This window comes from Panulirus ornatus, chromosome 28 (assembly GCF_036320965.1).
Source record: "Panulirus ornatus isolate Po-2019 chromosome 28, ASM3632096v1, whole genome shotgun sequence".
NCBI lineage: Eukaryota > Metazoa > Arthropoda > Malacostraca > Decapoda > Palinuridae > Panulirus > Panulirus ornatus.
The window spans coordinates 3,982,132-4,004,565 of NC_092251.1; the positions used below are offsets into that span (position 1 = coordinate 3,982,132).

At 37.1% G+C, this 22,434-nt stretch overlaps 1 protein-coding gene across 2 annotated transcripts in view; it reads left to right on the top strand.

Moving 5' to 3' along the window:
- TppII (Tripeptidyl-peptidase II) overlaps window positions 1–22,434 on the top strand; it is a 39,214-nt gene extending 16,780 nt beyond the window's left edge. The window contains exons 12-25 of one of the 2 annotated variants that reach the window (XM_071678545.1): window positions 1,975–2,155; window positions 3,309–3,418; window positions 3,548–3,705; window positions 4,927–5,104; window positions 5,937–6,095; window positions 7,259–7,360; window positions 7,663–7,785; window positions 9,220–9,465; window positions 10,469–10,593; window positions 11,331–11,454; window positions 15,822–15,981; window positions 17,093–17,322; window positions 20,461–20,628; window positions 21,720–22,434. In XM_071678545.1, coding sequence (XP_071534646.1) covers window positions 1,975–2,155; window positions 3,309–3,418; window positions 3,548–3,705; window positions 4,927–5,104; window positions 5,937–6,095; window positions 7,259–7,360; window positions 7,663–7,785; window positions 9,220–9,465; window positions 10,469–10,593; window positions 11,331–11,454; window positions 15,822–15,981; window positions 17,093–17,322; window positions 20,461–20,628; window positions 21,720–21,929 — 2,274 coding nt within the window. In that variant the 3' untranslated portion in view covers window positions 21,930–22,434. The remainder of the gene's footprint in view (window positions 1–1,974; window positions 2,156–3,308; window positions 3,419–3,547; window positions 3,706–4,926; window positions 5,105–5,936; window positions 6,096–7,258; window positions 7,361–7,662; window positions 7,786–9,219; window positions 9,466–10,468; window positions 10,594–11,330; window positions 11,455–15,821; window positions 15,982–17,092; window positions 17,323–20,460; window positions 20,629–21,719) is intronic. The other variant, XM_071678546.1, reaches the window with a different exon arrangement.

Sequence of the window (22,434 nt, forward strand, 5' to 3'; positions counted from 1 at the left end):
GTATTTTATAATGTATATGCTTTTTTTTTCTTTTTTTTTCGTTTTTTGCATTTAGAGCTGGGCTGTGCTTGCATAATCAACTCAGCTGCAGATAGAGCCCCTTGAGCATCTGAGAGAGCACCTCCTTGATTGGGGTTAATACTTTGCAGTCCCCCATTGATATGATGTGTCATTGAATATTCATCCCCTTTTGACCATCATAGAACATTGAGGTAGCAAATAGCTGCTCATTGGAATTCAAGGACCATGCAATGACATGAATATGTATATGACATCATGATGTGGAGGTAAAGTAGTGCCAAGCAGCCAGCCACCCTCATTCATTTCTTTTGTTTGTGAGCCTGTTATGTTAGTTCACTTTTTTAAGATGTACTTTTATATGTGTTTCTCGTATAGATAGGGATAAGACTTATTACTGAATTTTTATTTCGAGGCTCACCCTCCTTCCTACCTCCATTACCTCCTCCCACTCACTGTCATCTCTTGCTAGGACCTCAACATGTTAACTTTATGACAAAATTGCAGCCAGACAAGTTACATTACCTCACTTTTTATTTATATCCTTTACCTTTGCATGTCTTTCCTTCATTTTATAATTGGAAAAAAAATTTGTGGACCATATATTTTTGCTATTACTGTGTGATTCACAAATGGAACTTTAGCCCACCATTTTGAGGGTTAAGGATAGGGCCTTTGCCTATTTTTTTTCCATAGGTTTTTCCTTTTTAGTACTACTTTTGGTTATGATCTCAGATTATCATAAGTCTCTGTCAGGTGAGATTTATAGGTTTAGAAAAGATGATATGGTACACTGTATCTTCGCTGAAGACAGAGTTGTAAGAACATTTTGCATTTTCTCTTATTGCCTCCCCTCTTTACTTGGGAAAAAAAAAAAATTTAAAAGTGCTTGGCCTGTAGCAGAGACCCTTTGAAACGAAATAATATGTGAAGCTGGATAATTACTTGACCTTACCTCACCTCTGTTCTTTAAGGTCATTGACCTTGATTGGGTTGCTGTATGGTTGTTAAGTCCCTGTGAATGAAATTCTGCTAGCATCATAGGGTTGATTAGAATAAAACCTCTTAGATAAACACAGATTTGTAGGGCAGTAGAATGTCAATTAAAACAACCTGCTCTCTTGGAGGCTCAGAGGTACATGCAACTATTTTGTTTTTATACTTACTCACTGTTTCCCATATTTGTGAAGTAGCGCCAAGAACAGATGAAGAATGGCAGCATCCTCTCACATCCATTCTCTGACTCAAGTATATTGCAATGACACCCTTTCTCTCCTCTCCCTAGGGTTAGGGGAGAAGGAATACTGCCCATGTATCCCCTGCATGTTGTTGCAGGCAAGCAAGAGGAGGAGTGGTTGGCTGGAAATCCTTCCTGTATTACTTTCCAAAAGAAGGAACAGAGCATGGAGCCATGTGAAGAGTTTTTCCTCTTAGACCTAGTCATATGTTCTTGATGCTACCTCACTCACGTGGAAAATGGCGAGCATGTATGGAAAAAGTATTTATTGATATACGTAAATTAATAATGATTCTCAAAACCATGCAGAACAACACTGCAAGCTGATTATGGCTTGTGAATAGCAGAAACACAAATTTGTATACTTGAAATTATTGGAAAGAATGAAAGTTGTCTCTTCAGTACTAAAGGGAAAAGAAAAATTCAAGAAGCAGGAATTAGTAAGAACAAGGAATACTTGCAAGGAAAGAATGAAAGTATTGGGAAGATGAGTATGTAAAACTGTGCCAAGTTTGAGAATGTATGGCAGAATGCCAGGCATTGCTGCTGTTTAATGAAAGCAGGGCAGAGGGTAGAACATTCAGGTGGATAGAGTACTTGCTTTTCTAACAAAATTATTTTCATAGGCACTCACTGCCATTGAATATGGTGCCTTGTCACTGTTGGAATTTTTGTTTCATATCTATTGACCCATTTAATTATGTCCACTTCCTTTGAAGGTAGACCGTGCTGTGGACTACTTACTACAGCACTCTAATGGAATAGAAGACAGGGTACGATTTGTGGTGGAATGTGGCAATGACAGGAGGAAGGGAATCCATATACGAAATTGGAAAGCGGACAAACCCATAGATATGCCAGTCATGGTGGAACCTGTTATGTTGAATGACATGGAGGCTGGTAAGTTTTTTGCAGTTTATTTGTAAGAAGGCATGAGGGACATAAAAGAACATTTAGATAAAAGTGTTATGAGCATTTTGAGTATACCCAGTAAAATTGTATGGGAGTAGTGATTTAGAGGAGGATGGTATGCCCATATGATTCAGTGGGATTAGGGAAGTTACATTCTTAGGGAAAATTCCTAAATAAATATAGTTGCTACAGAAGCATTTAGATAAACACTATATTCGTTTTTTAAGTCAGTCCCAGCAAGATCATTGTATTGACAATTTTGCTAGAGGAGTGGCAGCAGAGAGAAACTATAATTCATCATGCAAGACATGCTATGAGTACTACATGCTAGCTCTGCCTTTTTGGCAAAATCCTGTAGTAGATACTTGTAGGTATGTGAGTATACCATCATTTTGTCCCCAGTCAACTCACCTCACATTACATATTGTTCTCAAGTATTTCATTTCAAATATGTCTACCTTCTTTTTATTCCTTTTCATTTTGGGCCCATGACTCGCATCGAAACATTGTCTGGACTATACACCTTCAAATACACCAAACTTGGCGCTAACAGTTACAGACCTACACTTATACACTTTCCTCTCTCTATTTGGTACCAGTGACCCCTCTCCCACTCTATTACTTATTTTAGCATCCTTGGTTCCATCCACTGCCATGTCCACTTCCAGATCCCTTAGGCTTTCCATTTCTTCAAGGTCCTCCCCATTCAAGCCTACTTTTAAACCATGCCGTCTCATCCATTGTTTGTGTTCATTCTCAGCTTTCTCTTGAAGACAACTCAAGTTCTCTCACCAGCTTCTGATGTTTCTCTTTGGAGTCATTCACTAGAGCCAGATCATCTGTAAGCAACAACTGATTCTCATACCCGAGTATGCTGTAAACTTGCTTCTCACTCTAAGAGTCCTATCATCTACCTCACTACTCTGTCTGTGAAAAGATGAAAGAACTGGGGTAATATCACACATCCTTGACTTGCTCCCCACCCTTTACCTAGAACCACTCACCCTCCTCCCTTCTGACTCATACATATGTGTTACTCTCTTAATACAAACTCAGCATTCAGTAAATTTTCATTTGCTTCATACATTCTTGTGTTTACTAATTTGTCTAGTGTTTGTGATTCATATCTTGCCTTTTTCAGATCCAAGTGAAAAGTTGGCATTTTGCATGGAATTAGTTATGACTTGTGATGCTCCATGGGTCAAATCACCAAGCTGTCTGCAAATGTCATACACAGTCAGGTCATTTCAGGTAAGAAAGTTTGCATTGTTTTGAATTGTAATGGAAGTTCAGTATTGTCTCTAGTCTAGAATTTTATTTCCCGTAGTATCTATTTTAGATAGAAATATGAAATGGACAGTAATGTTCTTTTTATTTCAGTTGAGTATAGACCCACGTGGTCTTGAGCGAGGACGAGTGTATTTTACCTCAGTGAAGGCCTTTAGCTCTTGTAACATAGAGAAGGGTGCCATGTTTGAGGTTCCCATTACTGTTGTTGTCCCAGTTGTAGATCTCCTTCATGGTTACCATTATAACTGGTGAGTAATAATTGGTTTTTGAAATTTATAGATCATTATCTTGTCATTTTTCCAGTCATTGCAATCATTGTAGGCATTACCTTTACAGCTAATGCACCATTTAAGCATTATGTTTCCAAAACATGTTCTGTGCGTTAGTTTCAGTTGTATCTTTGATTTACGTTATGTATCTCATTTTTCATATCCAGTTTGTGTTCAGAAGTAACTTTTTTTCTAAATTATTACAAACTTCTGACAAACTCCATTGTCAAGTTCCCCTTCACCAAGTCTCTGAGACCACCTTCAGCTCTTCTCTGTATTACTCAACCCTCACCTCAGGCTTTCTTGCTAATTATGAACCCAAATCCTTACATTCCTTTGGAACTTTTAATTCCCACTGAAATTATTTCTCTCCCTCTCAGACATCTTCCATTATGCTCAACTAGGACCTAGTTGTAACCTAGAATCACCCAAGTTTTGGTGTAATACTTCTTTATGCAGGAAACGGCAAACACGTATGAAAAAAAGTATAATTGGGACTAAGATTTTGAATATATGTGGTGTTGAAATATTGAAAACAGTACACAATCAAAGCTCTAAGATGATACCCTAAGGTGTATGGAAGGTGAGAAAATGTGGTAACCCTGCAAGATATATGGCAGGGGATTAAATGTAAAGGTGGGAAGGTTGAAATTATTATGGGTAGAAGTAGACAGAAAGAGATGAAGAAAAGCAATGAATCATTTGTTAACATGTATGGGTATGTAAAATCATAATGCCAAAGGAATAGATGCTGATCCTGGTAAATGCAGTATTATTTGATTTTGAGCATGAAATAGTGAGTTGAGGTGTAGTGTGTGATTAATCAACTTATGTGTAAAGAGAGTAACTATGAAGTGCTTAAGCAGTGATAGAGATTGTTTATTTTGAGTGAAAGAATTCTTATGATTGTTTATTTTGAGTGAAAGAGTTCTTATAAATGGCATTTAGAGATATTTGCAATAATCTACCCCATACCAACAAAGATAGAGTATTGTATCTTAGAGTTAGCTTTATTTTGATGATGACCAAACTATGTATGCAGTAATCTACCCCATACTAATGAAAGAGTAAGAAGATGAGAGAGTAGAGTGAGTTTTTTGAAGTATCATATATTAGAGTTAGCTTTATTGTAAGGATGAATAAACTAACTGATTAAAGATACTTTTGAACTTCAGCTCATTTCATTGTTTTACTTTGTAGTCCAGCTAAGGTTTTTCGGGCTGGATGTGTACGCCGTCACTTTATTTATGTGCCAATAGAGTCAACTTGGGCTACTGTGACCCTCAAGGCATCTCATTCAGACAAGTGCCAACGGTTCACGCTGCATGCTGTTCAGCTTAAGCCCAAATGTAGTGTTAAGACACTGGAGTATTATAAGGTAAGTGAAAGAGATCATATCGTAGTTCAGTAATCAAGTTGTCAGAAATGATTAATAAGCCTGTATTTCCTTTGTAGATTTCTTTGTAGATTGCCCTTTTAGTGGCCTCATTTATGTTGCATCCTTACTTGGTCTGCCAGACACTCTTTAATTCTGTATAGCTTACAAATGTTACTGTTTACCAATTCTGTTTTGTTACTTTTGTAATTCTAGTTTTCTCCTATTGTATGTTTTGTTTTCATGATGGGGAACATATGTTCTACTTTACACTGAAAGAACATTCAAAAGAATAAAGTCTTCTTTTCCAATAGAGCAACTGGGTTTGTTCTTGGCTGGCCTTCCTCTTTAGTGTACTCAATTTATGTGAATTTGCTTGTGGCATCCCAGCTATGGGTCGTGCATACTTGTAGTGGGAATGCAATGTTTTCTTTTTAAACTCGGGTCTTGATTTGTCATGGCTATTCAGTAACAGTGGGGCTTCATTCAGCTAGATGTGAGGAGTTGATGAAAGATCAGTTGACTAGTGAGTGTCAGCTACAAATCATGGGGGTATTTTGTTCATTCATGAAGAAATATTGAAATTCTTTTCTACTCTCTTACTTACCTTTTGTTGCCTTGGACATAGATGGCATTTGTTCTCTAATTTGAACTAATGTGAAGAAATATGTTACTTTATTTCGTACTATCATGTTAGCCCCTTTGCAGTTTGTCTCATTTCTACAATGTTTATTTTTATAAAGCCTTTTTTGACATTAAGAAGACCCTTCCCATTGTTTTCATGTACAATAAGATTTACAACGTGAAGGTACTTTGAACATCAATTTCTTTTCAGGTTATTAATTTAGGTTGCAATGAAGTTAGTACACAAATATTTGGTGTGCGAGGTGGCTACACATTGGAAGTGTGTCTAGCTCGCTGGTGGTCTAGTCTAGTGGATGGAGAAGTAGAAGTCACAGTTGAATTTCACAGTCTCCGCCCATCACAAGAGGAGGTATGCTTTGTTCATTATTTCTGTGCAGCTGTAAAATGAAAAAGAGTGTACATGTGTAGAGTGAAGAAGTAGGCTTTTATTAAACATTTTTGGTGCTGTGGACATCAGTCTCTTGTTAGGTACAGGATTTATGCTCTGTTGGTTGGCCATAGATGGCACCCAAGCTTAGGGACCTCAGTAAACCACTAATGACCATGATGGGTGGTTGTACACCTTTTCTATGACCTTGCTGAGTCTGTGGCACACTCCTTCCCAAAGCACCTACTGTCATCATGCCACATAACTCCTCCCTTAAGATTGACCAGTTTGTAGGGTAATTGATATTTCCTAAACTATAGATTTTTAGCTCTTAATCGATTTTTTTATGTGCATTTGATAGTTTTTGCAACTAAGCATTGAGCAAAAAATTTATGAGATGAAAATTAATGTAATTTGCATACACAGGATTGGCCAGTGTGATAGATAATATGTTTTTCCTAAATTAGGAATAGTTAAGTCTTCATTCTTGAGAAATGTTTTAGTATTTTTATGTGCCTTTTCACAAATATAACAAAATATTTTGCAATTTTTACACTTGGGGAGGCCAAAAAAAAAAGCAGTTACACACAGATAAAGTTTTTCATACTCTGCCATACATATGTATATGAAAATTAGCGTTGTCCATCCCAGCTTCATGCTTGAAGTTAGTATCTAAAGTAATGTAGACACAGTCATTAATTGTCAATATTTTGGTATTCATTATGTATGAGATTTATATTTCAGTTTTAAGATGTGTATATATGGTTGTTAGTTTGTTCCAGATGCAGCTTACTATGGGAGATGAAACAGTTAAATATAAAACAATGTATTTTGTTTACATGTATTTGCTTTTTGAAATTGGTATCAGCAGCTACAGCATTTGCTTGTTTTACCTATGGTTACTGTCTTTGTATTGTCCCTAAGAGATGTGCATACAGTACTTCATTTTATTTCTCAAAATGTTGAGTTTGTGTAGGTTAGGTGACAGGGCATTTAAGAAACAGGGTTAGGGTGGGAAATTATAAACAGAAGGAAATTTATATAATTTCCTATGTTCTGATCTTAAATGTAAAGGTTTAAATGGTTGGCATTTTATAGATATATTGTCATGCACTAACACTGTAGTTATTGTTTGTCTCCTGCAGGTTACATTGTTCTGTAGCGATGGTGTACAGAGAGTGGATGTTCGAGCAGGATTGCGATCAGAGGAGTTATCTCCTCAGGCCTCCCTTAAGCATCATACACAGGTTACAATACTTATGAATCTCGCTATGATATGAAACAACTGTAATGACCAAAGATTGAATATTATTGATTATTAAGATTTCTCATGGATGTCCTACATAACCATGTCTGCCTACATCCTCTTTCTTTTGCATCCAGGCTCCTGTTTTCTGTAGCAAGATAGTATCTTTAGTTATTCTATGAAACTTTTCCATGATATTGGTCTGTTACATTTCCTGAGCCTTCAGACCAACCTTTGCAATATTTCCATCTTGATTTGTGTTTAGAATCATTTCTGATTTTAGCAATTTCTGTTTTCATGCAGGTATTAATGCCAACAGAAAGCAAAGTGGAGGTGTTAGGTGGACCTCGAGACACCATTCCTGGAAGCCGACCAGTGTACCAGTTGGTGCTGTCATACAACCTCTCATTATCTAAGTCTGCAGAAGTGAGTAGATGTGTGACTCACATATTAAAGTGTTATTAACATACTCTTAGATTATTTGCCACCAGGAACATTATAATGGGTAATGGTTTTCATTTCCCTCATATTTCTCATTTTTTTGTCCAACATATTTCTTTTACGATACATAAAACTTACCATTTATGGATGGCTATATTTAATGTAGGTTTCAGTGGATCTATTTGAAACAAAACCTTCAGTGAGCTGGAACTAATAATGACAATCTTTCTCTTGCCATCACTGTAAATCCTTCGAACTCTTTTCCAACCAAGCATCAGAAATCAGATTATGTTCTCAAGATACTGCTCTATCATTACTTAGTAAAGATTCAGATTACGATCACATGTAGATGTTTTTTATTTTATTATACTTTGTCGCTGTCTCCCGCGTTTGCGAGGTAGCGCAAGGAAACAGACGAAAGAAATGGCCCCCCCCCCCCCCCCCCCCCCCCCCCCCCCCATACACATGTATATACATACGTCCACACACGCAAATATACATACCTACACAGCTTTCCACGGTTTACCCCAGACGCTTCACATGCCTTGATTCAATCCACTGACAGCACGTCAACCCCGGTATACCACATCGCTCCAATTCACTCTATTCCTTGCCCTCCTTTCACCCTCCTGCATGTTCAGGCCCCGATCACACAAAATCTTTTTCACTCCATCTTTCCACCTCCAATTTGTACGGAAACATATTTTTCTTTTATGTAAAGGAAGAAAATTGTATCAGTCATGTCATAGGCTCGTTTTACTGGGATGCTTTGTAATAGCTTGTGTAACCATGAGGAATATTTTCTTCAGAAAATTTATTTTATGAGACACAAGTACAAGTCACAAGAATGGAAGTCATCAGTAATTGTCCTGTTACTTGGCTTTTATATTGGATGACATGTACATCTACTCATGGTTTGTCTTATAAGTTTAGCTTTTTCCTTTGTTTGGGAAATGGGTTGTTCTTTTTCTTCTTTCATGCAGAGAACATGTATTCTTAAAACTGATTATTTTGTTCTTAGGGAAAACCTAAGTAGATGTAAGAAGACTAATTTTTTTTCAATTATGAGGGAATATATTTAATCTGAAGCCATCATTGTTGGATTAGTAGCCTATCTTGAAAAAGCACTTTTCTGCACCATGATTACTTGTGTAGGTAGTCATTGTTAGGGATAGGTAGATAGCATGTCAGTTCTGCACTTCTTGGATCTTGCTAGGTCCAGTGTTTTTAAGTCTGATAAGTGAAACTTAGGGCATCAAATCTGATGAAGTTTTGGGCATCCCTAGAAGTGGCAATGCCTTGTGTTAGGTTGTAGCTTCATTTTTTTATGTTTAGGTAGTACAGTATTAGTATGCTGAGGTTTGAAATTATATGGCTGATAGCTTGTACTTATTTTTACTTATTTTTTTTTATTTACAGATAACTCCCAAGTGTGCTCTGTTAAGTGATGTTCTATACGAATCTGCCTATGAGTCTCAGCTGTGGATGTTGTTTGATCATAACAAGCAGCTCCTTGGTTCTGGTGATGCCTACAGTAACAAATACTCCCTTAAACTGGAAAAGGGTGACTATACAATCAGACTACATGTTCGACATGAACGGCCAGATCTGCTAGAGAAGCTCTCTGATTTACCTCTTACAGTGCTCACCAAATTGGCTCAAGAGGTAAGTATGTATTTCATTGGAGGTTAAGCTTATGATAACATGCTTTAGATATAGCAAATGGATTGTGAGATTGTGATAAGGTAATGGAAACTTCATGCGTTTTGGAAGATAGTTGTCTTCAGCAGCTTGGAGTCAGTATATTTTTGAGCTGTTAATCAGGAGCTGCATGGAATCTGATTATTACATTTATAATGCACAACTTCATGGGTATTTATCTTTTTTTTATTTTTTAGGTTGGAAGTGGACATTCAGATAGTCCTTTACATATATTGTTTTACAAGAGTGCATCATTTGTCCAAATATTTATGCAAATGATACTTTTCTCATCTATTCCTGACACTTAACTGTGTAAGCAGGAAAGGCAAAAGAAAAATGAAAGAATTTATGTGCGTAATGATACTAAATTTGATTGAGCTTGCTAAAGTTATGCATTTAGTTAAGATTGGAAACTTTTGAGTTATTCTGATATCACTCGAGTTTGAGTTAGATTGTAGTACACCACTGTTGCAAAGGCTTTCTTAGATTATTGTGCAAAATACAGCTCAGTGTTTAGATTTCTTGTCACTGGCAGATGGTTTTGATATTTGTTATTTTATGTCCCTGTGACCCCTCGTGTGGAGTTCCTTTATGACTGTGCTCTATTTGGGAGTGGAGTGAGGGACCTCCTTTGGGGCATGAATGTCGTCAATGATACTGTGTTCTTTTCTATTCTCTGATAATGATACAGCCTCGTTATTCATGGTTTTACCACTTTGAGGCACAAAAAAAAAAAAATTTTCACACCCATTTGGAAATAGACACACTAATGCATAAACTTGGACATGATCATGGACACAGATGCAGTCACAGACATTTGGAAGTGAAAATACACCATGATTTGAAGTGACAGGCACATTCCAGAACTGATGTGTCTCATTTCTTCAGCATTTATAGTTATGTTGTGATTTTATTAGAATAACAAGGGTCATCCAGAATGCACTGATTATGTAAAACATATTTACAGGTAAAGTTAGATATCTATACATCATTCAATGCAGCAGTGGCATCTGGCAAGAAAGCTCAACCCATCCCACTCAGTATGGGTACTAGTCAACCTATCTACCTCGCAGCCCCCAGCCTCTCCGACAAGTGGGTATCTTGGATTGGTATTGCATAATGATTGATGCTGTAAACTATTGAAAACATTAATAGTTATTGTGTACCTTAATGTCTACTTTTTTTGTTGATGGTTTATTAATGAAAGTAAAAGCCCGAAGCAAACTTTTTCATCCCATATTGTTGAATTGGTTTATCCAGATGACATGCTGTCAGTGGACTGAACCAGGACTTATAAAGCAGTCAGGGTAAACCATAGAAAACTTTCTTTGGCTTGGCTGTAGATTTGGTGAATTATGCATGACAGCTATAAAGTGGAAGTGTGTAAATGAGACCATTGTTCAACTGTACCCAAGCAGTTAATGTAATTGGTGCTGATGCATGTTGAGTCAGGTGAGCAGGGAATTGAATTGCCTAATATGTCACCACATGGTATACTGCATAGAATGATGAATTCAGATCACTATTCTGAATTTTTTCAAATCTCATGAAATTTTTGTTTGGTTGTTTACTGCCACACCTAAACATGCTAATGCACAATGTCAGACCACCAAGTGGCTTGCCAGATGTGTCCTACAATTTGGTGTATTTATCCCATTACTATGACATTTTTCTTGGTTTTGATGTACCAGTAGGTTACTGCTCTGCCTGTTTTAGTGAAATGGTTTTTCATCCTTCAAAGCCTACATTTGTTGCTCTAGTGTGTTTGACTATCCCTTGAAATTTATGGTATTAAGTGCATAACAATGAAATTCATTTTATTTTTTCAGGACTCTAAAGGGCCTTGGGCTGACCCCTGGTCAAGCTTTATTAGGTACTCTCTCATTTGCAAAGGATGAGCAAGTTCGGAAAGCTGTAAGTAACCACAAGTTTGGGCCCATACGTACTATGCCGGTAAGAGCACAAGCTTGCCCTTTCATCGCTTTCTTTCTTTTTTATTTATTTTCTTTCTTTCTTTCTTTCCAATATGTTGTGACTGCAGCCTGTTAACTCATTTAGAAAGAGGTAGGCTGGATGTCACATTCAAAATATGAAAATTTAATACAGCAGGCTGCTTCTCACTGACACAGGACAGCCAAAAACAGCTAAGCATGTGTTACATCACCCAACAAACCTCATCTCACCTGCTTGTGGCAATCATCACCACTGCTTCAAGGTAGAACTATGTTTTCCATCTCTTAGAGGGGGGTTTGGGGCAAAATTGGCATTGTTTGAAAATAAATACCCTCATAGGTAGTATTCCCAATTACTTCATCATGTGGATCTTCATAGATAGTCCTTTGATTGGTTGTGCTGTACAGTTTTGAAAGGATTTGTTGCCCATGATGTTAGGTGAACATTCTCATCATATGTATAATGTATGTACAAGAGAAGACATAATTCCAGATGAAATGTCCTGACTACACATCCTCAGTAAAGTTATGGATCAGACCAATTTTTCATGCTCATTTTTATCAAGAGGATTTTGCCTGTGAAGGAAACCTTAATGGTGCTTGTTGTTATAAGGGAAATTAGTTTGGCTGGAATGCAAATAACATCTTACTTCCTGTGTAGTCTTGTGAGAATTTAGTCTGAACTTATACTTCTCTTTTATTTAGATGACTTTTTTTTTTGTTCTGGCTTATGTGGGAAGTTTGGTGTTTATGGTATTACTCATATATACATAAGAGTCTGGTTTATGTTTTTATAGGAAGGACTGTTCTTTGAAATGGATTCTATATGTTTGTGGCTCTCCTTTGTTGTTTTGAGCAGAATACCATTTCTTAAACCAAAACAAATGAGAATACATTTTTATGTCTTTCAGTGTATAGGAATGGTCTTCAAAAGAGTTTTGAAGTCATGACCTTGACTACTATGGCTAAAATTATTATTTGGTCTTCATTTATGACATCATTGCTGGGTAATCTTTTAACTTTTTTACCAAAGATAAAGATGTTTTTGCATTTATGTGTTGGAAAGGAAATTCCATTGTTTTAGAAGAGTGAATTAACTTGATTCATTTATTCTTATATTTTTCTAAGAAACAAAGGCATAGTTTTTCTCCACATTAGATTCCACATAATAGCTTGTACTGATTACATGAAGTTTTTGATATCTCTTTCTCATTAGATCGATTTGTTAAGGTATTTGTGGTGGTATGCATTTACTTGCTGTAATAATAACCCATGGACTTGATTTATTAGTAGGAGTAATGATGGTAAAGTGACAAATATGGTATTGCTTTCAGGAGGATATATATGTTAAGAGACTAAATTTATCTTTTTTGATGAATATAATTGATCTCCAGCTTTAAAGTTGATGGAACCAATTTTACTTTAATGGAAGGTCTTGCATATTATGTTTATGAATTCTTTACATGTCAAGAGAAATATCTTTGACTGATAAGCATCTTTAAATTGCATATACCATTGATGTAATCAGATGCCTCATTTTTTGGTGACTGTAAACAATTGAATATTGTTTTGCAAACATGATCTTGCACAAAATGCAATGTATAACATGCTGTACAGTATATTGCATGTAAAAAGCAGTCAAGACAGAACTAGCTGACTGAACAATACACAGTTTGGTGATAAACAAAGGTTGGTCGGACTGGGGCATGTGGGCAACCACAGCACTGACACTTTAGAGTAGCAGGTTCTAATACAGTGTGCCAACTCAGTTTAGTGGATAGACCAACATAAAATAGAACATGGTTTGAAGCCCTTGGTGTTCTTGTATGATGGTTGTTTTAATCATTTACCACTAGAATTATAGTAAAGCAGTGTCCTGCTGAATCAAATTATTGTTTGTAACTTTTACTCTTTGTAGTAGTGGAGCATTATTTCTTTTGGCATATAAAGCTACCAACATTTGTGACTTAACACTGTACTCACTGTATATTGATAATGTGCTCATTCTTTGTGGTTGGGCTGTTGGACTTCTCCTTCTATGTGACTTAATGTCTAATTCTGGCACCCATCAGTAACTCCCAGACATACACCTTCTAAAAAAGCTTGAAAGGATGAGATGATCTCTCAGTCCATTGATGAGGAGAAGGCACTTCCCTCCCATTTGTCATAATTCTCACCTGTTCTGGCATGTATAAAGATAAGCAGGATAAGATGGTAATAATTTCATATTGCTGCTACTGCAATTGTTATAAGATTTTGATACTGTAACATTTGTGGAAATTGCATTTCTTTTATTTAGCTTTTTTAATCTGATGTCAGGACCTAGCTTGTGGACTCACATTAGTCAGTAAATCACAGTCTTGTCGTAGCAGTTCAAAGTGCCCCACCTTTATATTTTTCAAGAAAACAATGTTAGTTTAATTTTGAATATAGTCTTTGTGGTCAAATTGCTAGTATTGGGAAACATCATTTCTTCATGGATTTGTATGTATAAATTTTATGGGAAGAAACTCATTATTGCTGTATGATGCTCATACTGGGTGTTGTTTGCCATAGCATCCCTATCACTGTACGTCACCTCATTCAGATTGCCTTGATACCACTTACTAGCATATGCACTGCTTTATAGTTTGTCTTCCTTTGGTTGAGTATTAGCCTAACAACTTACTCTCCTGTCAGTATTCTTCTAAAAAGAGAAATTGTCAGAGTGCAGTTAGCATGGAACTTTGTTTAATTAAAATATGTCATTTTCATCTTACGAGTCAATTTAGTTAGCAAGCTGACTTCATCATATTGCTCTTGAGGAATAGGGTAATATGTCTGTACCAATTGAATTATGAATAGGGATTTAGTAAATGATGATGTGAGGTGTTGGGTTTAAGATTTAGTAAATGAGGCAAGTAATGTTAATATATAGTGCTGCATATTAGTTTCTGACAGTGCTCCAAGCCTTTATATGTCCCTCTTTTTACTTTTGTTTGCATTTTCTGACTTTCTTTCAGTATCTTACTTTTGCATACTTGCCCAAGGAAATTTTATTGTTTTCAGACTTTCTTGTGTTTTAGTGCAAGCAAGTAGCACTTACATGTATGATAGATGAAACTAGCATGCAGAATTATTCTGTGATTTTTTCAAGTATTGCTAGTAGGTCATCAGTAGCTTAGGGTGTGAAATTTTACATCCAAACTGGTTGTAGGAAATTTTCATGCATAATTTTTTGTAATTAAAAGGAATTGGTGTTCATGAAATATTGATAACCCAGCAGACAAATGAGTTTGTTGCTCTTTTTGAAATGCAGAAAGTGAAAGGAGAAAGCAGTTGCTGTGATGATTTTGTAAGAATCTGTAAAAGAAATATTCTCAAATGTGAAAGTTGATATAGAGACCTCAGTGTGTCACAGAAATGAATTTGGTAGCAGTTTAGTGGTCAAGGTAGCAGTACTAAGATGGTGAAGGATGTACAGGTGTCAGGATTTTTGAGTAATGCATAAGAGGTAAAGAAGTCAAATTTGCAATGTATTTGTACTTGATAACAGAAACAAATCAAGACTGGGACTTTGTAGCGGATAGAATAAGAGTGATGTTAGAAGAGTAGCATCCTTCACACCATCACATTTTTTGAAGGTCATCACATGCCTCATGTTAAGATTTAAACAGTTTGTGACCTAGTAATTACAAGATGATGGCTCCGTGCACACATTTAGAGTTAACACTGCCATCTCTGCATGGTCCCAAATTCAGATCCTTCATTTTAAGGGTTAGGAATGAAGTGTGGTGCCATGTGCTTCATGTAAATGAGTGAGGCAGTAGGTTATCATATTTCTAGCAAATTTCAGTCAGTAAAATTAAACATGCCAAGAGGGAGGTAAATAGAGAAAGGAGGATGTTTGGGGAGTGTATTGACATACAGTATAGGTGACATAGGATTGAGAAAGGAATAGCTACTTAGATTAAAGGAAATATAAGGTTGAATAAAGACAATAGATGAATTAAGATTTACCTGATTTGAATGTGACTGGAATGAAATTAATAGTATTTGAGTTAACCTTTAAAAGAGGTGGGAGTTTAGCTTAGTGTTCCTCATGTAATGATGAATTTGCCTGAAAAAGATTTTTACAAAATTTCTTGAGTCACCAGAAGAACTATAGAATATGGAAATGGATTGCATCATACACAATGAAATCAGAGTAATTCATTTGATTAGTTCATTCTTGCATTAGTTCTTTGACTGGTTGAAAATTGATGTTCTGATGTTGTCCAGGAGTTTAGATTGATTGAAATGATATGTTTTTGTGTCATATTTTGTAAATTTATTAAAGAACCTGATTTGATTTTAATATGATCATTTTTTATCATGATTTTTTAACAGGATCAGTATCCTGTACGTGTTGTGGTAACAGAGTTGCCATGCAAGAAACGGAGCACTGGTAGTAGCAACAGCAACTCAGAAGAAAAAAAAGAGGCCAAAACACATGCTGATTACTTGGAGGCTCTAAGAGATCTTCAGACTGCATGGATAGCTAAATTAGGTGTGTAAAGACAATGAAACAAGAAAGTTTTACAATATATAGTGCTGTGTTCTTGTGACCAGGTTCTTTGGAAATAACATTATTGATGATACATAATAATCCACCATAACAAATAAGACAGAAACTTTGGGTTCAGTGGCCTGGCCCTATGAGTCCGCAGACCTCTGGATTTTTGCTATCTTGTTTGATGAAGTATTTAGTATGATTACAGTTCTTTCACAGTACAGTATAGAATTATAAGAAACTGTTAATTATACATGCAAGAAAATTCAAAGATATGTGAACTTATGCTCATTGATATAGGGTTTTTAGTAAAGACAACTTTTCAAGGATATTGATAAAGTTAGTCTTTCCAGTTGATTGCTCTGTGACAAGGAAGGAAAGAAATGCTAGTGGAGGGAAAGTTAGCCTCCTGGTGAAAGTGTCAAGCTCAAAGGGATCATAATGATGGACTGTGATTAATATGCATGCTGTATTTTGGAAAAATTTGTGAGTAATAAAGTCTCCCAAATTTTTGTTAGAATATAGTCCATAAAGAAAATCTTAAGAACCTGAACAGTGAGTGATTAGATAGGATGACGAAGGGACGTTAAGATTCAGAAAAAATGAGGAACTGTTATTGGGGTAATACAGCATTGTTCAGTTTGAATAAGCTTAGTAAGTAAACAGAATGTAGAGAAGGTAAATGAATTTAAGAGACCATTTAGTAAAATTGACAGGTTAACCATGTAGCTGGAGTCCCTTTTCCCAGTGGTTGCTTTTATAGGTTTGTTTATCCGTATTTGTGGATTTCTGACGAGAGATGCTTTGAGTGTGTTCCTTGATACGAAATTCCAGGGGTGGGGCCCCACCATTATATATCTCTCTCCCCCCTTTATGATTAGTAAATGGTTTACATATGGTACACATACATTTATACATATGATATTACTCTTGTTTTCTCTATAACACATCTTTGAACATGGGGTACTTGAGAAGGATTAAGTGTGTTCTGTGAATTCTGTAACTTGATATGATGATTAATGAAGATTTTTCTTTTTTCACTTCTGCATTACAGGTTAGCTTCTGTTATTTATGTTATTTTCTACACATACTTTCTTTTTTCAATCAGATTGTGAAAGTGGGGAGCAAATACATAAAGAGGTGATGGCTGCACACCCAGACCATCTTGCTGCTCAGTTGGCACGCCTGCAGGCTTTAGATGCTGTTGGAGCTCAGAATAGAGCAGCGGTTATAGCCCAAGCCAGTCGGATTGTATCAGCAGTGGATACAGCACCTCTCCTAGCCTTCTATGGTACCAAAACTGACACTCGGTCTGATGCAGCCAAGATCAAAACACAGGTTAATATCTAAACATATGTGAATAACTGAATTGATTATGATCCTTCTGTGGGGAATTTGAAAGTCACCTGCTTGATGTTATTTTCTTACCTTATAGAAATGGTAGATTTACTGACTTGATTCCTTTTGCACACCACCATGTCCAAAACATCCCATGCCAACCTGTCATCAAACACATTCAACAATCCTTCTGAGTACTCACTTCATTTCCTCTTCATCTCATCTCTGCATGCTATCATTAACCCATTTGCCCCTTGACTGATTTTCCCATTTGTTTATTTGTTTTTCTTACACTATTTACCTCTTTCCAAAACATTTCCCTATTCTAACTGAAGATTTCTGATCCTTGCTTACCAACTCTCATTTGTCCTTTGCTTCAGCCCCTACTCCTTTTTCTTGTACGTCTCCCGGTCACTTGCTTTCCTTCTTTGCAGATAATGCCCATACGTCTCCCTTTTTTCTTTCACTAGCAATTTGATTTCCACATCCCTCTGCTCACTACCCTTTCTCACCTGCCCACCTCCCACATGCTACTCACTTGTCTCACACGTAAGTTACATGCATGTAAGCAAGTGCTTTCCTAATACCTCCCATTCTTCACCCCCTCCCCCCCATTACATCATTAACTGTTACTTTTGCCATTCTGTGCTCATTCTCTCCAGGTATCTCTTCACAGAAACCACTTTTCTTGTTTAACTCTTTTTCATCACCATCTTTCCTCTTATATCATTTTCTCTTTTCCTGGAGCCTCTGCAAACCTTAACCTTCACCAAATAATGATCAGACACCCCACCAGCTTCCCTTTTTTGTATATTCACATTAAAGAGTCTCACCTTTGCACACTTATCAGTTAGTACGTAATCCAGTGATGCATGCTTTCCATAACATCTACTTACCCACATATGCATATCCCCTTTTTTTAAACCAGGTTTTTTTTTTTTTTTTTTTTTTTTTTTTTTTTTATACTTTGTCGCTGTCTCCCGCGTTTGCGAGGTAGCGCAAGGAAACAGACGAAAGAAATGGCCCAACCCCCCCCATACACATGTACATACACACGTCCACACACGCAAATATACATACCTACACAGCTTTCCATGGTTTACCCCAGACGCTTCACATGCCTTGATTCAATCCACTGACAGCACGTCAACCCCTGTATACCACATCGCTCCAATTCACTCTATTCCTTGCCCTCCTTTCACCCTCCTGCATGTTCAGGCCCCGATCACACAAAATCCTTTTCACTCCATCTTTCCACCTCCAATTTGGTCTCCCTCTTCTCCTCGTTCCCTCCACCTCCGACACATATATCCTCTTGGTCAATCTTTCCTCACTCATTCTCTCCATGTGCCCAAACCACTTCAAAACACCCTCTTCTGCTCTCTCAACCACGCTCTTTTTATTTCCACACATCTCTCTTACCCTTACGTTACTTACTCGATCAAACCACCTCACACCACACATTGTCCTCAAACATCTCATTTCCAGCACATCCATCCTCCTACGCACAACTCTATCCATAGCCCACGCCTCGCAACCATACAACATTGTTGGAACTACTATTCCTTCAAACATACCCATTTTTGCTTTCCGGGATAATGTTCTCGACTTCCACACATTTTTCAAGGCTCCCAAAATTTTCGCCCCCTCCCCCACCCTATGATCCACTTCCGCTTCCATGGTTCCATCCGCTGACAGATCCACTCCCAGATATCTAAAACACTTCACTTCCTCCAGCCTCTCACCATTCAAACTCACCTCCCAATTGACTTGACCCTCAACCCTACTGTACCTAATAACCTTGCTCTTATTGACATTTACTCTTAACTTTCTTCTTCCACACACTTTACCAAACTCCGTCACCAGCTTCTGCAGTTTCTCACATGAATCCGCCACCAGCGCTGTATCATCAGCGAACAACAACTGACTCACTTCCCAAGCTCTCTCATCCCCAACAGACTTCATACTTGCCCCTCTTTCCAAAACTCTTGCATTTACCTCCCTAACAACCCCATCCATAAACAAATTAAACAACCATGGAGACATCACACACCCCTGCCGCAAACCTACATTCACTGAGAACCAATCACTTTCCTCTCTTCCTACACGTACACATGCCTTACATCCTCGATAAAAACTTTTCACTGCTTCTAACAACTTTCCTCCCACACCATATATTCTTAATACCTTCCACAGAGCATCTCTATCAACTCTATCATATGCCTTCTCCAGATCCATAAATGCTACATACAAATCCATTTGCTTTTCTAAGTATTTCTCACATACATTCTTCAAAGCAAACACCTGATCCACACATCCTCTACCACTTCTGAAACCACACTGCTCTTCCCCAATCTGATGCTCTGTACATGCCTTCACCCTCTCAATCAATACCCTCCCATATAATTTACCAGGAATACTCAACAAACTTATACCTCTGTAATTTGAGCACTCACTCTTATCCCCTTTGCCTTTGTACAATGGCACTATGCAAGCATTCCGCCAATCCTCAGGCACCTCACCATGAGTCATACATACATTAAATAACCTTACCAACCAGTCAACAATACAGTCACCCCCTTTTTTAATAAATTCCACTGCAATACCATCCAAACCTGCTGCCTTGCCGGCTTTCATCTTCCGCAAAGCTTTTACTACCTCTTCTCTGTTTACCAAATCATTTTCCCTAACCCTCTCACTTTGCACACCACCTCGACCCAAACACCCTATATCTGCCACTCTGTCATCAGACACATTCAACAAACCTTCAAAATACTCATTCCATCTCCTTCTCACATCACCACTACTTGTTATCACCTCCCCATTTACGCCCTTCACTGAAGTTCCCATTTGCTCCCTTGTCTTACGCACCCTATTTACCTCCTTCCAGAACATCTTTTTATTCTCCCTAAAATTTACTGATAGTCTCTCACCCCAACTCTCATTTGCCCTTTTTTTCACCTCTTGCACCTTTCTCTTGACCTCCTGTCTCTTTCTTTTATACATTTCTTTTTTCTAATGATAATGTTTGAACCACCCTTCTTTGAATTAGAATAATTTAGAATGAATTAGAGAGAAAAACTGTGTCTGAAGTGACCATATTAATATAGATAAGATAAAGATATTGTTTTTTTTCAGATGGACAAGCAGCGTAATACTCTGCTTGAAGCTCTTTCACGTCAGGGATCAGCCTATTGTGCTGACATTCTTGCTCTTCCTGTGTCAGAGCTAACCCAGGAAGACTTAGAACAGGTGGACAGTATTGCAGTTGACATAATGAAGTTTGTAGAACCATCTGATTCGAAGGTAATGAGGCCTTCCCTTTACCTGATATACTCCAATGCCTAACTTGTTCTTGATTGCGTGATTACAAATTGATTACAAATACAGTAAGGTAGTTTGCGCATGTATGATTATTTATTTAAAGATTTCTGGGATGGATTGGCCAACTGGAATTGATTATTGAAAGCTAAAACTCACTATAAAGGTTAATGATGTGGCTTTTGAAAGTACACAGGGCTCTCATTTGGAGACAGCATGTAGAGCTACATTATGCCATTGTAGCATATGAGAATAATGGTACAGATTCTTGGAATGACACTGAATATCTTAACATCCTAGAGGAATTATGAGGGATATTTACTAGTGAAAGGAATTGAAAAAAGTGAAGGATGGAAGCTGAGATGTTTATGGCATATAGAAAGGATTGCACAGAAACTGTATATGCAAGTCAGTAGTTTGTGAGGAAAGGCATGAATATAAGAAATGATAGTTTACAGATGATATGAATAGTTTGTGAGGAAAGGCATGAATATAAGAAATAATAGTTTACAGATGATATGATCTCTTATTAGAAAGAAAGATTGATTAAGTCATGTTGGGTTTATGAGAGTGATAGATACATATACATTAAAGAATGTAGGTGAATCTCCTAAGATTGAGGTATAGAGGAAGGAGATGAAACTGAATGAAGAATAGTCTTTCTTTTGGTGTAGGGTGGAGGGATACTGTTAGAGAGTTTGTGCATGAGAGATGGGTTAGCATGGAGTTCCTAGAGGATGTGTTGCAAAGAAAAGGCTTGGATTTTTACCCTGCTGGGTTTTGGTGGGCAGCATATTCCTTGGAGATTGGCTTTCTCCTCTTTCATTCCCCTGCATCTCTTGGACACAGTTCTATGATATGGTTAATACTGCTCTAATTTATTTTGCTGTCATTGAAATGATCAGGTTTAGAGAATGTATATTGGTGCCTCGTTTTCATTCCTTAAATCTTTAACACTTTTTTCATTGTAGCTGACTGCCTTTTTTTTATTTACAGGATATATTTAAGATAGAGGGAAAAAATTTCATTAAAAAATCACCAGTGTTGTAGAGTATTGTGTATTTTACTGCTTTCAGGTCAATGGGTTCTTCGCTAGTTATTATCAAGTCCGTGGATTCAATGGATTAGCAGCACGTTTAATTGCCCGCCAGTGTGAAGAAAAGTGGACTCGAGAAAATGAAGCAAAGTTAATTGATGCTTACAATCGGTTGGGATGGACCCATATTTCTACCCTGATTGCTAGCTCTCACCCATTACGGTTTCCCACTAGCTATACACCGTTTTAAGTTTACAGAGCAAATTTTCTGAGAGTACATCTTGTGCAACTTCACTTACTGTGCTAAATATGGTTAATGTATGAAAGCTTTTGCAGATCTCTTAATACGTATCCACTGTTCCATCAGTACTGTGAACCAATCACCACCAGTGGTTCTTAGAGCCTGCCTTGTATATTTAAAGTTTAATCCATCCTGATAAGTGGTGTAAAGCAATATCTACTGTATTGAATGTCTTGAGCACTACAGTCTTTGGAGTTTCAACTGCACGTACATCATTGCAATGAAATGTTCAGAGTTGCAAACTTGATGTTATTGTTAGTTGCTCTGAAGGAGATGCATCTCTAATACTATGTATTGCAGTTCTTGTTTCTAAATGCTCATTCTTATTTAGAATGAAGTTTTACTTGAAAATGATGGGACTTGTTAGCTTCTTATTCATTGCAATCTTCTGAACTGTTTATTTGTTGTAAGATTATTTTTTACTTTGATTAATATATGCCATATCCAAATGATA